Genomic DNA, 15,608 nt, shown 5'->3' on the forward strand with positions numbered 1-15,608 from the left:
ATTAATTGATCCTTATGAATGAAGTCAAATGTTGACTAAAAACTTGCTGTCTTGTGAAAAACTATGTGAAGTCAGTTATGAAAGACTACAACATTATTCTCTTTACTGTGACACTGGTTTGGGAACAGTTCAAAATATTCAGAGAGATTCTGCCATCTAGTCAAAATAAAAAATAGCAATTAAGTTAACCAGTTATTCAGTCACTCATTTTCTTACCCAACTAGCCAAGGGAAATGTAGTCAAATATCCAGTAATGATAATATGATGATACAACAAAGCCATGATACAATATCTATGTCATTGATGTAGGGAAAATGTCTGAACGCCCTTTAAAAAGAAAAAAGAATAACCACAATTATAAACACATAAAAAAGTGTTTTCCTCAATTACTCTGAAAATGTAATTAGAAATTCAAGAAGGGTATAAAATGCCAAACTAATAACTTAGTTTTCATTATTCTGATGGTCATGTTTAGGATTTTTCTGCCTTGACTGAGCTTGGCGCTCTATCGAATTATTGTACTCATCTTTATGTTTAAAGGTAGTTTCTAGACTTTTGAAGGGAATATACATCAATGCCGTACACTTACAGAACACTAAATATAACACAATCGTGTTTTAGTTGTTACGACCACTGCATACAACTTTGACTAACATTAGTTAGCCATTATTAACTATAACAGTTGTCTGGTTCACTGTAGGAGGGGAAATATTACCACAGCAACAATAGTGTTAGTATTTCCTATATTACAAGCTGGTGTCCAATATACAGTATATACTCTGTCTTCTTATTGTGCTGGTAGTAAAAACCGCATGATAAATTCTACACAATAGTGACACAAATGCTAAGACAGGCAAGGTGAGCTTGTTGTGTTTTCTGCTGCTTTGGCTCTTTTTTTCCACTTTACACTGTAATTTGGTTGCCAATAAAGCCCCAGAGCTTCAGCAGACACGTCGTCTTTTGCCTCATCTTCACTTTGGGACGTGAAAATCCATATTACTGCGCGTATGATTCTGCAGAAACGTTCGCTTCGTTCCATTAACCCCCCGTCACAAAGCCATGAAGTTAGAAATCAGCATTGGTTGTTTCAGGAACATCTGCTTAATGCTAGCGTGTTTTAACCAAGTTTAAAGGTGTCCAGTTGCATCCGTTTTTTTTTATCGCATTTGTCCTTTTTAGGGTCGCAGATGATCGGGGGCCTATTTTGGACTGGTCAGCAGCCAATCACAGGATGTGTCCAGCACATTACTTCTGGTCACCTTATGATTTAGGCCCAGACCTTTAGTTCATTATTTTGACAAACACTTATTATTTAAGTAGTGTGCCTATTTGAGGCTTCCCGGTAGTTATGGTTACAATAAATGCAAGCATACAGGAAATACACAGACAAATCATGTGCTTTAAACTGGACTTGAGCCAATCAAATGGTCTATTCTGAGCATCTTTGCAAGTGGAGTGAGTGGGTGTTGTGAGGCAGGCAAGCGGTGATGAGAGAAGAACGTGAGAGAATAAACACTTTTTAATTTCTGTGAATGCAGCACGGTGGATTCATGGTTTGCATGTCGGACGGGCAGTTCTGAGGTTCCAGGTTTGAATCAAATTCACCAAAAGTCATTTAAAAGCTTGAATTTATGAGTAGGTTGTCATATTTCCATATTCCTTGAGTAAACTTTCTGGTATGTCAATTATTAGTATTATTTTTTTATATGACAGTTTTGTATAGATGTTTAGTGAAAAAAAAAATGGGGATTGAATCGTACATGATGTAATTTTCCTGTACTGGTCCTATTTAATTTTCCATTGACTGTCCCTGCAGATTTAACAAGTCTGGATACAAAGTGTTTAAATTCATAAATAATACGCATACATATGTTTTTAGCACATCATGTTTGGTAATCCAAATCTAATCTAATTCAATTTTATTGACAAAAGTCATTCTGTAAATCATCTATCAAGACATTCTGCCATTTACTGCCATCTACCTGATGTGCCTCATTCAGCAAGCCCACTTTACAGTGTCTTTATTATGATTTTCATCAGGTAGTAGATCTACTGAGAGTCAGGTTGGGGGGAGGGGAGGGGGGTGGGGTGGTTCATGATTCATGGTCAGTGTCCAACAAAAGTTTCAACTTTGTTCACTGACTTCACCTCGAGCCACTTTGAATTGATGCCAAAGTACAGTAGTTGGATACTTTATTTTCAATATTATTATTTTTTTTAAATATTAGCTATACTAGTACAATCTAATGAGAAGCCTGTACAAATACACCCATATTGTTACTCACCAACATACAGTTGATTTGATTTTTTAAAAACTTAATCGAACAAAAGGTCCTGGGTTCGATTCTAGGCTCAGGCTCTGTTGCGTCCAAGTGTTTGCGTCGAGTCCATGGTGTAGCCTGCCTCTTGCCCGAAATCAGTTCGGAGAAGCTTCAACTCCAGTTATCAACATGGACCAGATAACGGGTATAGAAAATATGCATGGTCTCCCTCATTTGCAAAAAAAAAGATGACCGTCATCACGAGCGAGACACTCACACTTGCTCGCTAAAGAATATTCTTCAGTGGCTCTGCCTCGCAGTTACTTACATGACCTTCTGTTTTGGCCGCTGAAATCCCCTGAGCAACTTTTGTCTCGTAATGACCTTTCCTACCTGGCGCTCAATATTACAGTCCGCTATTTAATTTTATCTGTCTCCCTCGGGGAGCTTCCACTCCCCTGAATATCACTTCTTTCTTTGTATGCGTGTGTGCATGTGTGTGTTCCACGGCTCGTTAGTGTGTACATGTGCTAATGTTGCTCAGAGTATTTGCAATTATCAAGCTGCTTTTTGTACAAGAGCGTCGGGGGGGTCTCAGAAAGGTCATGACGTGTGTTAGAACGAAAGCACAGCAGTAAGATGTGTTTGTTGGAAGCTTGGCACACTGAAGTTAAAGATTTTATATTGGCTCTGCCCTTATTTCTCACAGCTCAGTCATTCATTTTATTTTAATCCAATCCAAACTTTATTAAGGGCACACACGCACACACGAAAAACATCAACAATGATTTAGCTTTGCTGTCCATCACAAATCAAGTACACTATCTGAAGGATTTTTTTTTCATTCTTAACGATATAAAATGTTATTCTTTGTGTTTCTCAATAAAATGAGGGGGGAAATGCTGACTGATATAAAAATTATTTGCAACTGGGTCCAAAATTACAGGTGTTTATATGACACACACAAAAAAAGGATACAATGTTAGGTTTTTCACCGATCTGATTGGCTGGATCGGGATCGGATAATATATAGCATTTTATGCAAAAAAAAAAGGGATTGGCTGTGTTGCCTTAATTTAACCGATCAATTAATGACATCATTAGTCCGCTCTACAAAATAAGACATAACATGTTGTTTAATGTTGATCAGTATTTTTTTTTTTTAAATCCGCCCATGCATTTCCATTGACGTCAATTATATATATGGGTTTTCACTATTCCTGGGCCAGACCCCGCAAATGGCGACGGTCGACTGTAGAGCAAATAGTAAAGTTTTTTTTTTTTTTAAATAGATGTATTGCTTCATCTTCTGATCAAATCAGTTATAATTTTTTCAAACTCATTGATCGCTGATCAGTGATCGGCTGAAAAATTCTAATTGTGTAAATTCTTTAATAAATCATCGCGAAACTTTAAACTATCCATCGTTAATCTGGCCAATAACCTTTACAGCTCCCTTTAATTAAAAATAAATAAATAATTTTGGGGGGAAAGAGGACGTAATATAAACAACTCAAATGTGGTTGCACAAGTGTCTACAATACGCCCTTTATAACCAGGTTAATTCAACCCAGGGCTTTTTAAAAAACAAATAAAAATAAATAAAAACTATTGTGCACAGTGCCCCCTAACCTGAAATTATAGGGTCTCAATAAGAAAACATAGGGGCTCACATCTGTAAATCAACTTGCAATGTAAATATTCACATTTCCACTCATTTTCACCTTTATAATGCTATATGGGCTGATGTGAGGAGCAAAAGTTTGTTAGCAACACAAAAAAATAAAAATAAAAATCAGCACATTTACTGGCCGCACATGCGTGAGCAGAAGTGGCAAATCCAGGTTCAGAAAGTAGAAACCATGCCACAGTTTGGCTTTAGCCTCAGGTGCTAGCTAGCTACCTAGCTAGCTCCCATGGTGGTTGTTTACCTGTTAGGGAGCTAGCTAGCTAGCATCAGGGGCTAAAGCCAAACTGTTGCAGGGTTATTACTTTTTGGACCTGGATTTGCCACCCCTGAGCGTGAGTAGATGAAAAATCAGTTTACACTAGCTCAACCTTTAAGGGCAACATGCCACCATTCAGGGGCACTCTGGAGCCCTGCAACCGCATGTTAAATGGGAGATAGAACTCACAAGCCACCATTTAAAAGTGATGAATCTCAAATAAAATTCAGATGTTCTTGCAGACTTTTTATTGCTCTGATGGGTTTATGCTCACACAGATCGCTATTTTGAACTGAAACCTGCCTGCTAGAACAGCTGAACTTTATTTGGGGTTAAACAGAGGCACTTAAAATGTCACTATACGGTATGACAATTGCCATTTAACATATTCAGATGCGTACACTATATTTTCGTCAAAACTAATCAGATCAGGATTTTATTCGTAGGTTGTATTTGATTCTTAATTCAGATCTTTTGCCTTATTTGTGTGTGTGTATAATAATTATTATTATTGTAATAGTTAATGCTGCGTCCTTATATGAGGGTTTGTGTGTAGGAGAAACCTGTGACAGCTATCCACAGTCTGAGAGTGGGAATCAGTAAAGTAAGCACTCCGGGATTTGTCACGCATGTGCCACACAGCAAGCAATTCCCTTTTCATTTATTCAAACAGTGCAGGTAGCATCTACCTTCATCCCTTTTCTCGCATGTTTTTGTATTTTCTTATTTATTTGTATGCACACGTTTGTTGTTGTGTATACAAAAGTGTAGGCGGCGTTGCTTACACACACAAGTTGCTGAACAGACAATAAAAAGTTGTGGTCTGCAGAAGCACCGCCCCCCCCCCCCTCCGCCCCTTCAATATCAATTTTGTTGAATTGCACGATACATATTGCATTTGCCGTATGAGTCAATAGCACGCCGGCCTTGGGTGAATTTGTTTTTGTGTATCTTCAAAGAAATGTGAGGCCCTCTCGCTGCGGGAAATAATCCCATCAAATTGGGATGAGGGCGGCAACTCTTGAGACAAGATTGCAATAATGTCCAATGCTCGCTGAAAGCTCTTTTCATTAACTAAGAGGGGGAGGGGAGGGGGGGGGGGGCACTGAAAAGTAATACAGTACTCATATCAGCCACTTTGTTTCTTATTTTCTTCTCATCTGGTTCTGAATTGTTATTATTTTATTCAACCTCTAGACCTTTTCAGGTCAGGGTTTCCTTGTTGACAAATCGAATACTGTATACATATTACACTAATATGCTCAAAATGCTTTATTGCCCCTTAAAGGGATACTTTACTTATTTAATCATTTTCATCAATTAAAAAAATATTTAGTTTCAAATTTATTTGAGAACTTCATTATATTTCATGCACAATTTATACCTTTAAAAACACATTTTGCCACTTGCTGTCAACTGCAAACGTCGTCACAATTGGTCAGAGCTCAGGTAACGACCAATTACGGCTCACCTGTTTTCTGTGTTTGGTCATGTGATCTTCGTAAGATGAACCGCGATTGGCTGTTACCTAGCCCTGAGCACATGTGATGTCATTTTCAATTGACAGCAAGTGGCAAGATGTGTTTTAAATGTATTAATTCTACATTAAAATAATGAAATTATCACATTAAGTATAGACAAAATATAAACTTTTTACTAATTGTATGAGAGAGAGAAAGAGAGTGAAACAGACAGACAGAACCAATATTTCACATACACACTTCTTTAAAAACGTTAGCACAATTTGAAATCGTCTAGCTAGTAGCATGTATAAAATTAACAACTGTACTCGTCATTAATTTTTAAGCAAAACGATAAAAAAGCGAAGTTTTAAACAGTCCTTTAAAAACTACAGACTTTCCGTCAGAGACTGTGATGACCTTGAAGAGTTACAGTCCCGCCGATTAAATCAAAAAAGCCTTTCAGCGTTGACGTTAGCGCTGTATGTTTCTATAAACCGTGTGTGTGTGTGTGTGTGTGTGTGTGTGAGAGCGCACGTCTACGTGTCTCTGTCTCTCCTCTCTTAAAAGTACGCCTGTCTGTCTGTCAGTCCATCTGCCAGTCAGTCATATTGCGTGCCTGTCTTCTGAATGTTTCCGGTCACTCCTTACGCTGTCATCACAATTCTAAGCCTTCTGTCTGTAACAAATATTTTTGGCGCATATGAGAATGACAGATAGGCAGAAGTTAACTCATTCACTGCCATTGACATGCTATAGATGTCAAAAAGTCATTTAAACTATTTCTATCACTTTTGTCAACAAGAGTATGAAAACCTAGAAACAAAATGTTGTACATTTAGAACAGATATAAAATGTGTGATTAATTTTGAGTTAACTAGTGAAGTAATGCGATTAATTACGAAAAAAATTACGACCCTAATTTTTAATAATCTTTTCTTTTTTGAAAAAAAAGAAAGAAAAAAAAGATTAGTAAAAATTAGGGGCGTCAGGCAATTACATTTTTTAATCATAATTAATCGCATGACTTCACTAGTTAACTCATGATTAATCACAAATTTTATATCTGTTCTATACGTACAATCATTTTTTTCCTAGGTTTTCAGAATGACATTCACTGCCATTGACGGCTATAGTTAAAAAAAAAATTCCCCACTTAAGTTAACAAGAGTATGAAAACCTAGATTTTTTTTTTTAAATTGTACATTTAGAACAGATATATAATTTGTGATTAATCGTGGACTAGGTAAAAATGTTAAACTAATAGAAATAGTTCAAATGAATTTTTGACGTCTATAGCCGTCAATGGCAGTGAATGAGTTAATCATGTATTCTTACTGCTACCCCCTCAAATGGTGTCTGTGCTTCAAATTGACACCAAATTACAGTAAATTACGATTATGTATCATACCCCATGCATCGAGACCATTTTGTGGAGACCATGCACACCCATAATGGATGGCACATTAAAAAAAAAAGTGCTTGTACAGTTTTAAGGCCTCCTCCCATCTGCAAATAAACAGTTGCCTCTGGCCACTATTTGCAGAAGTGTGTCAATTCTTTGTCCTATTTTGAATGATTTGAGAGTGAATTGTAGCTGAAATAAATGTAAAAAAGGCTGACTTGAACAGAATGTGGCGGCTCCATCTTTATGGTTCCTCATCATCTCCTTTCATTGCCCTCATCCTTACCTCCCCCCGCCATCCATCTTCCCCTTTCCAATCTACACCTCCCTCCCATTCATTTATTACCTCCACTTTTCACATGCAACCCTCCCTGTCTCTCTCAGCACCATTTCCCCTCTTTTACTGCTCAGAGCGCTCCTCTTTTTGTTTGTTGTCCCCCTGAGCTTGTTGCATAACCCCTGACATGCACCCCCCCAGCTCCTTCCCCTCCCTCGCCTGACTTCCTTTGACGTTTGAAGGCGAGTGGGGATCTACTCAGCTGACAAAGGGAGAGGCAATGACGTCATGTCAGACTTGATACACCAGCATCTGCTCTGGTCTAAAAATACAACACAAGCACACACACAATCACACACATGCACGCACAGAGTCAGTCTGCGGCCGCGTTCAGCATTTGTTTCCACCTCTGTGCTCAATTGAGGCGGCCCGGCTTTTGCACAAATGGGTCTTTCTATCACGGTGTTAGGCTATAACATTGTTATGTGAGAGGCTCTAAAATGGATCAGGATGTGTAGTGTTTATCCCATATTGTTGATGTAAACCATTTCGAGTCAATCATTGGTCGAGCAATAGAATTAATACAATGCATAACTTAACTCGTTGCTAGCTTGTTCCCCATTGGTGTTAGCATAGGCTATGTCTTGCTCCTGACTAGAAGTTTGCTGATCATTTTGAGGATTTGCATTGAAAAAGGGGGTCCAAGTGCCCGTTAATTACAACTTTAATTTAATATTTATCAGCACCAACAGTAGGGGTGTGCCAAGAAATCCATTCTCATAAGAATCGCGATTCTTATTTAGTACGATTCAGAATCGATTTTAAATGTCCCAAAACCGATTTTATTTAAATTATTTTATACTGTCTTGCCTTTGTCTATGTGTGCCTTTATTTTGAGCGGTATTCATGTTGTACCAGAATTGGCCACTTAGGGGCAGTGTGGTTCCACGCGGTCTAATACACTGTTAAGTTGTAGCCACATTAGAGAGTAGAAGGAAAAAGTCATGATCAAGTTATTCCAATAAAAGTTGTTTTTTTGCAGTGTGGAGCCGTTCTTTTGAGTGATTAAAGTGCCGCGAGTATCGCGCTAATTAGCATTAACGAGTCAGACTGGAGTAGATCATTACGATTCCTTGAACATCTATAAGTTGAAGCAAAAATCATTGTCAATCAAATCATTTTTAATCAAAAATCGTTCTTAATCGAAAATCGAATTGCAGGGCCAAAAATCGGAATCAAATCGAATCGTGAGACATTCAAAGATTCCCACCCCTAACTTACAGTATCTGTATATGTATATTTGACATTTTTCTAATGTTTGCGCATAATTCCCACAATATAGTAGATTTTTAAAGCTCTCCAGCAATAACCTCCCCTCATCCATGTCTTCCTGCTTTGAGATGACTGCGCAGTGCTTTAAAATGCATTAAACAGTGGTCACAAATGTATGCGAGCGCTGCACTTCAAGCAAGACACGCCCCAGTTATTACGGTCCCTCCGAGCGAACGTCGGACCGGCAACTTCTCTGGTGTTGCTCAACTGTGTGAGCGCTCAGTCGTTTCACGATGCCGAGTGGGTGTTTGTGCGTGACCCTCGGTGACCCAGCGTTGCTGCCCCGAGGGCACGGCAGTGAATAAGAATGTGTTCTTCATGTTGCCCGACTGAATAATTAAAGTCTTTTTCATCTGCACTGCCTTTGTGCTATGACACAGCTCGCTGTGTCTTGGCACCATCTTTCACTTCTTTTACTTATCAGCTGCTGCATAAAAGGGGAACTACTTGATCAACGCTGTTTACTTAAATCTACTAAAATTTATTCTAAAAACAAAACATCAACTTTAAAACACTGCTTCTAACAAAGCCAGACTAAGTTCAGTAATGACAAGCTACACATCATTCAGTTCCACTTACTGCTGTATAGCCAGCTCGTGTTGACTCGCAATAGTTGATCTAATCAGTCTCTGGTGTTAGCAGCTAGTGGCTAACAGCTAGCTGCCGAGGCCATTCGCCCACGGCCCAGTTAGCCGCGAGTATCCGTTGGGCTCCTAGACAGTCGGCGGACTGTTTCCAAAGGCAATTCAATAGGGAAAAAATTAATCCTGCTCACTTAACTTTCAAACCTGAGACTGTATAGGATTATGTTTTTGTGTTATGTGTTTAACAAAACTTGCAATACAGTATTTAGTTACGGTAATTTACGAGGAGTTTAAAAAGTTTATACTTCCTCTTTTTTAAATTTTATTTTTATTATGTATTTTTTCTTTTTTGTATACATTTTAATTAATTAATTACTTATTTAATTAATTAATAAATTAATTCAGTTAGCCGGCTAGTTTGTCAGTTTGTTAATTAGCTTTATATTCGGTTTGTTAGTTTTGTTAATCAGTTTGTCAGTAAGCTAGTTTGCCAGTTCAGTAGTCAATTATTCAGTTAGTTATTTCACACTGCAAAAAGGACAGTATACATTTTAAGAATTTTTTTTTTTGTAAAATAAGAAAATTATTAGTTCAAATAAGCAAAATGATCTGCTAACAGAACAAGAACATTTTATTTACATGATTTTGAAAAATAAGAAAATAATACAATATAGGCCCATATCAACTACAGCGGTCTTTAAAATAGTATTTTTAGACTAAAAACAAGTAGTATTGACCTTTTTCAAGCTACAATATAAAGAACAATTTTCTTAAAATACGTACGCAAGGAGGTAACGGGTCCCATTTTTATCAAAATCCTTTTTTGAAGTGTGATGACTGGAAAGAGGAAAAATGAGCTTATAAATATAACTTTAAACTGAAACAGCACTTGAACTGAGAAAAATGCTTACAATAAAAAGCTATATTGCACTTTTGTCTGATTGCTTTTATACTTGTATTTTTGTTTCTTTTGATCTTTTTTACTAGATTATGCAAAAAATATATATATTTATGAGACCTAAGTTTGGAGCCTTTCATTGTTGGTTAAGTCATCATAAATTGTGGAAAATGTTTCTTTTAAGCCTCATAGTGTTTACTGGCTGTTAACGCTGAATGCCAAGACTGTTTCATCAAATAAGATAATTAAGTAATGAGTATCTTAAAATAAGCAAAATAATCTTGTCTGACGATTTAATTTTAAGTAAAAATAAGTTGTCAGTGCAAAACAAGCAAATTTAGGTTAAATTTAAGAAATTCTATCTTAAGATTTCATTTTTTGCAGTGCAGTCAGTTGTTTCGTCTGTTCATCTGCGATTTGTTAAGTTTGTCAGTTCGAATACGGCGTTTCATTTGCTCAGTCAGCAAGTCTCCCTTCTTTTCTCGGTGGTCTACTAGGGACGCGGAGACGGCAGCTCTGTCAGACTTGGAGGTCATCTCCCAGCAGGTGGACGATGACAACCAGTGCTTGGCCCCTCCGGTCCAGTTGGTGAGTTTCGGCTACCGAGACCTTCCCCTGGCGGCGCTGGACCTCTCGCTGGCTGGCTCGCAGCTCCTTTCCAATGCCGATGAAGACGAAGCCAGGGAAGGGTGAGTAAAGTGATGATGAGTTTACACTGATGACACACTGGAAGTATTTTTCTCCTCGAGCGACTATTTTCATATTCGTTGGCCGTTTTTTTTGTCGTTGCGACGGATACACTGACAGTCTGCGTCAACAGATTACTGCATAATGAGATATGTTTGATCATAATGAAACACACAATCAAAGTCGCCGACTTCAAATCTGTTCCTTTTAATCAACACTTTTGTTCTCTGATGGTAAGGCTGGTTGCACGTCATGTACTGTGCTACTCACGCTTCTTAGAGATTGTCATCAAACAAATAATGAGTGTCAATGTTTGCTGTAAGATCACAAATATGTATTTTTGTTACATAAATTAGCAAGCTTGCACATCACGTCACACAAGACGTTCTCTTATTTGGCATCAGTTGATGGAAAAATAACATTCCCATGGTTTACAACGTGCGCTGATCGTTAATCATGGTTGAAACTGACCAATATCTGCATGAAGCGTGACAAGACCGATCAATAACTTTTGCTTCTTGTAATGATTGGCAAGTAAGATTGGGTCAAATGAAGCTGCATTCACTGGCGATGCATGTAGATTGTGCAGCTCGGATATTCTGTAATTTGACCTGGAATGCATGGAAAGCTGAACTCATTCACTGCCATTGACGGCTATTGACGTCAAAAATTCATTTGATCTATTTCTTTTAGTTAAACATTTTTTCCCACTTTTGTGAACAAGAGTATGAAAACCTATAATATTTTTTATTGTACATTTAGAACAGATATAACATTTGTGATTAATCGTGGATTAACTAATGAAGTCATGCAATTAATTAAGATTTTAAAAAATTATCACCTGACGCCTCTAATTTTTAATATTATTATTTTTTTATCGCATCAGGCGATTAATGCTTTGTTGTTGTAATTAATAGCATGACTTCAATAGTTAACTCACGATTAATCACACATTTTATATCTGTTTAAAATGTACAGTAAAACATTTTAATTATCTTTTCTTCTTTTTTTAAAACAAAAAAAGTACTTTTAATTATTATTTTTTTAAATAAGCTTTTCTTTTTTTCTTTTTTAAAGAAAAGTTTATTAAAAATTAGGGGCATCAAGCAATTATTTTTTTTAATCATAATTAATGGCATGACTTCAATAGTTAACTCACGATTAATCACACATTTTATATCTGTTTAAAATGTACAATAAAACATTTTAATTATCTTTTCTTCTTTTTTTAAAACAAAAAAAGTAATTTTAATAATTATTTTTTTAAATAAGCTTTTCTTTTTTCTTTTTTAAAGAAAAGTTTATTAAAAATTAGGGGCATCAATCAATTATTTTTTTTAATCATAATTAATGGCATGACTTCAATAGTTAACTCACGATTAATCACACATTTTATATCTGTTTAAAATGTACAATAAAACATTTTAATTATCTTTTCTTCTTTTTTTAAAACAAAAAAAGTAATTTTAATAATTATTTTTTTAAATAAGCTTTTCTTTTTTTCTTTTTTAAAGAAAAGTTTATTAAAAATTAGGGGCATCAAGCAATTATTTTTTTTAATCATAATTAATCGCATGACTTTTCTAGTTAACTCACGATTAATCACAAATTTGATATCTGTTCTAAATGTACAATACTTTTTTTCTAGGATTTCATACTCTTGTTAACAAAAGTGGGAAAAAATGTTAAACTACTAGAAATTGTTTAAATGATTTTTCGACGTCTAGAGCCGTCAATGGCAGTGAATGAGTTAATATAGAAGGTATGTATGTTTATCATTGTAATTTACTTACTGTAGTACCAAAATGTGTAAAACAGCAACCATGTTTGGATAGATAAAGGGCTACTTTTATTGACACAAAGAAAGTTTGTGTTGTGTGACATATGGAAAGGAGGTCACTTGCCGCACATTGTTTTCCAGTCTGTTCACGCTCCAGTCTTTCCATTGTGTCGTGCACCTGCGTTCTCCATCCCATTTAAACATACGCTCTCACCAGGACACTTATCAACACCATAAGCTGATGCAAGGGGATCCAATGGACCCATGCTGTACATTACAAGCCTGCTCCAAATGTATCATTTAGGTCACTAAACCGAGCGTTTCACAGCGGTGCACTTGGCAGCACGGATACTCAACACTTGTATCTCACTGTGGGTCATCTTTGATAAAAACAGATTTGTGTTTGCACCGATAAACATTGTGCATCTTGTTATTGCGCTTTCCTCCTTGTCTCGGATAGTGCTACAGTTGATTTTTTATTTTTTTTTGTCCCGGGGAACGCTAGTGGGTAACACGACTGTGTCTACAGTGTTGAATTATGCATGCAGCATTTCCTATTGTTGCTCCACCAGTAAAGCACCTGCAAGGCGATGTTTCATAAACAAGCATCACTTTAAAAGCCGGGGTCAGATGTGGGCTATGTCACCAATAATTCAATTTACACGGCTTAATTCCTTGTCATGGGAAGGAGATGGTGTACATTATTTTATAAAATGTGTTTCCATTATCGTACGTGCAGCAACATATTCAATAGCATCTGCAATTTAGTAACAATATTGTAAAGAAAATTTCAGTTGTAATATTTTGACATATTAAGTGTAAAATGTGCCATCAATGTCACAGTCTTTAATCTTATTTTCATTCTTCTATTGTAGTAACTTCTATACACACTATTTAAAAAGCTTTTATTTTCATAAAGTTAGGGTTCTTGTCCATCAATTAAGGCCAATCCCTAATTTAGCTCATTCACTGCCATTGACGGCTATAGACGTCAAAAATTAATTTGATCTATTTCTATTAGTCTAACATTTTTTCCCACTTTTGTTAACAAGACTATGAAAACCTAGACATTTTTTTATTGTACATTTAGAACCAATATACAATCGTGGGTTAACTAGTGAAGTCATGCAATTAATTACGATTAAAAATTGTAATCACCTGACGCCTCTAATTAATTTTTTTTTTATCGCGTCAGGCGGTTAACATTTTTTATTGTAATTAATCGCATGGCTTCAATAGTTAACTCACGATTAATCACACATTTTATATCTGTTTAAAATGTACAATATTTTTTTTTCTAGGTTTTCATACTCTTTAAAAATGTTAAACTACTAGAAATAGTTTAAATGATTTTTGGACGTCTATAGCCGTCAATGGCAGTGAACGAGTTAGGCAAAATTTACATAAATGGGTGTATTTACATCTTGCAGATCTTCAAATGAATGTAATTGGAGTCACTTACCATGAAACACAATCAAGTTGGAATTTCAAAAGTAACAATTTTCACGATAGTAGAAACCTCCCCTCAACTCCACATCATTATATTAAGTGGCGTGCAATGAGTGTGTCTCAGTCACCACGGTGACCTCTTTGACACAATTTTAGTTTATTGTGTAGATTTGAGTACTGCAAGGCCTCCTCCATCTGCTAATTACACAATCAATATGCCTTTACTGCAGCAGGTCGTTAGCTTCCTCAAATGACTATAACAAGATCTGTGGCTGTCCACCGTCGTCACGGTTTACGACAAAGTTCATTATTGCAAGTTAGTGCTGGTGATGGGAGAGGTTCTAAGTCTTGTTGGACCACAATGCGGTGTGATTTCATTGGGCCTGATTTGATCAAATTCGAGAAAAAAGCAGTGGCTGATTGCGCATCTTTAAATACCACATTTGATAAGCAGATGCAACTTTGCAACAATGAGGGACCTTGGGGAGAACAGATCTTTTCCACAAACATTTTTGAAATTCCACTTACCAAATGGTCTCAAGAGCTGACAGTCACAAGAAGGTGTCATGTCACATCAACTACGGCAAAACTAGTTTTCAATTACAATTCTAAATTTGAAAATTATGGTGCTCTTCTAAGAGTAAAATAAATGATTTTTGTTGTCGTTGAAAAGATGCATCACAAAACGCCTGGCACCAAAACTATTGAGCTATTTGCATTTGTCGTTGCAAGTTGTCACATCAGCATATTCCCACCATCAAGCGGTCAAACATTTTGGAGCATGACCACGCAATGTTTCATCAGTAGAAGTCGTGCAGCAAGAGTGCATCTAAGAGAAAGACCGATTGTTGAGCTCACTTTAAGGGAAATGGGGCAGAGGAAATCTTTTTTTCTTTATGGCAGTGCAGGATGATGAAGTGTGTTTGAGCTGAGCCGAGACACCGGCGGTGCCGAAGCAATCCGCAGCCGTAAAAATGAAAATGTATAGCGAAGGAACGTTAGCGGCTCCACTGACCCAGCCTGAGAAAGTGCGTTTCCCATTTCCACTCACTCTGGAGTATGTGCAAATGTCAGCAAAACTTATTTTGAGAAGTCGAAACACGGGCAAACTTGATTCACTTTTTCCTTTTGCGATGGATTCAAGTTAATGTATTAGTTTACTGTAGCTAGTTGATTTTAGAAGCGTCGTATGATGTTTGGTGCTCACACGTGTACGTTAAAGTGGTTGTCGTTCTACTTGAGTCTTGTTGGTGTCAGTAGCATATGGATTCTTTTCTTTTCTTTGGTCCTTCCTCGGGTCTCCTGACGGCCTCACGACTCTGGCTGGAAGTGTTCGGTTTAGGTGAACGGTATGGGATTTTTTAATAGGTTTTAGGTGAACTAATGAATACACACTTACACGAACGCACACACACACATACAAAAAAATAATAATAATTTGAAAAAAAAGAGAGGGAAGTGAGCAATGATGATGACATGTCAAATCGATAAAATTACCGAATGAACAATACTGAGCTCTCCAGAGAAAG

General features: G+C 36.8%; 1 protein-coding gene across 1 annotated transcript in view; it reads left to right on the plus strand.

Moving 5' to 3' along the window:
- The window catches only part of LOC144050977 (transmembrane protein 266-like), a 47,553-nt gene that overhangs the window by 1,777 nt on the left and 30,168 nt on the right, over positions 1 to 15,608 (plus strand). Inside the window, exon 3 of the mRNA XM_077564691.1 lies at positions 10,661 to 10,852. Within this exon, the coding sequence (XP_077420817.1) occupies positions 10,661 to 10,852 (192 nt within the window). The remainder of the gene's footprint in view (positions 1 to 10,660; positions 10,853 to 15,608) is intronic.

This window comes from Vanacampus margaritifer, chromosome 4, assembly GCF_051991255.1.
Source record: "Vanacampus margaritifer isolate UIUO_Vmar chromosome 4, RoL_Vmar_1.0, whole genome shotgun sequence".
In the NCBI taxonomy this organism is placed as follows: Eukaryota; Metazoa; Chordata; class Actinopteri; order Syngnathiformes; family Syngnathidae; genus Vanacampus; species Vanacampus margaritifer.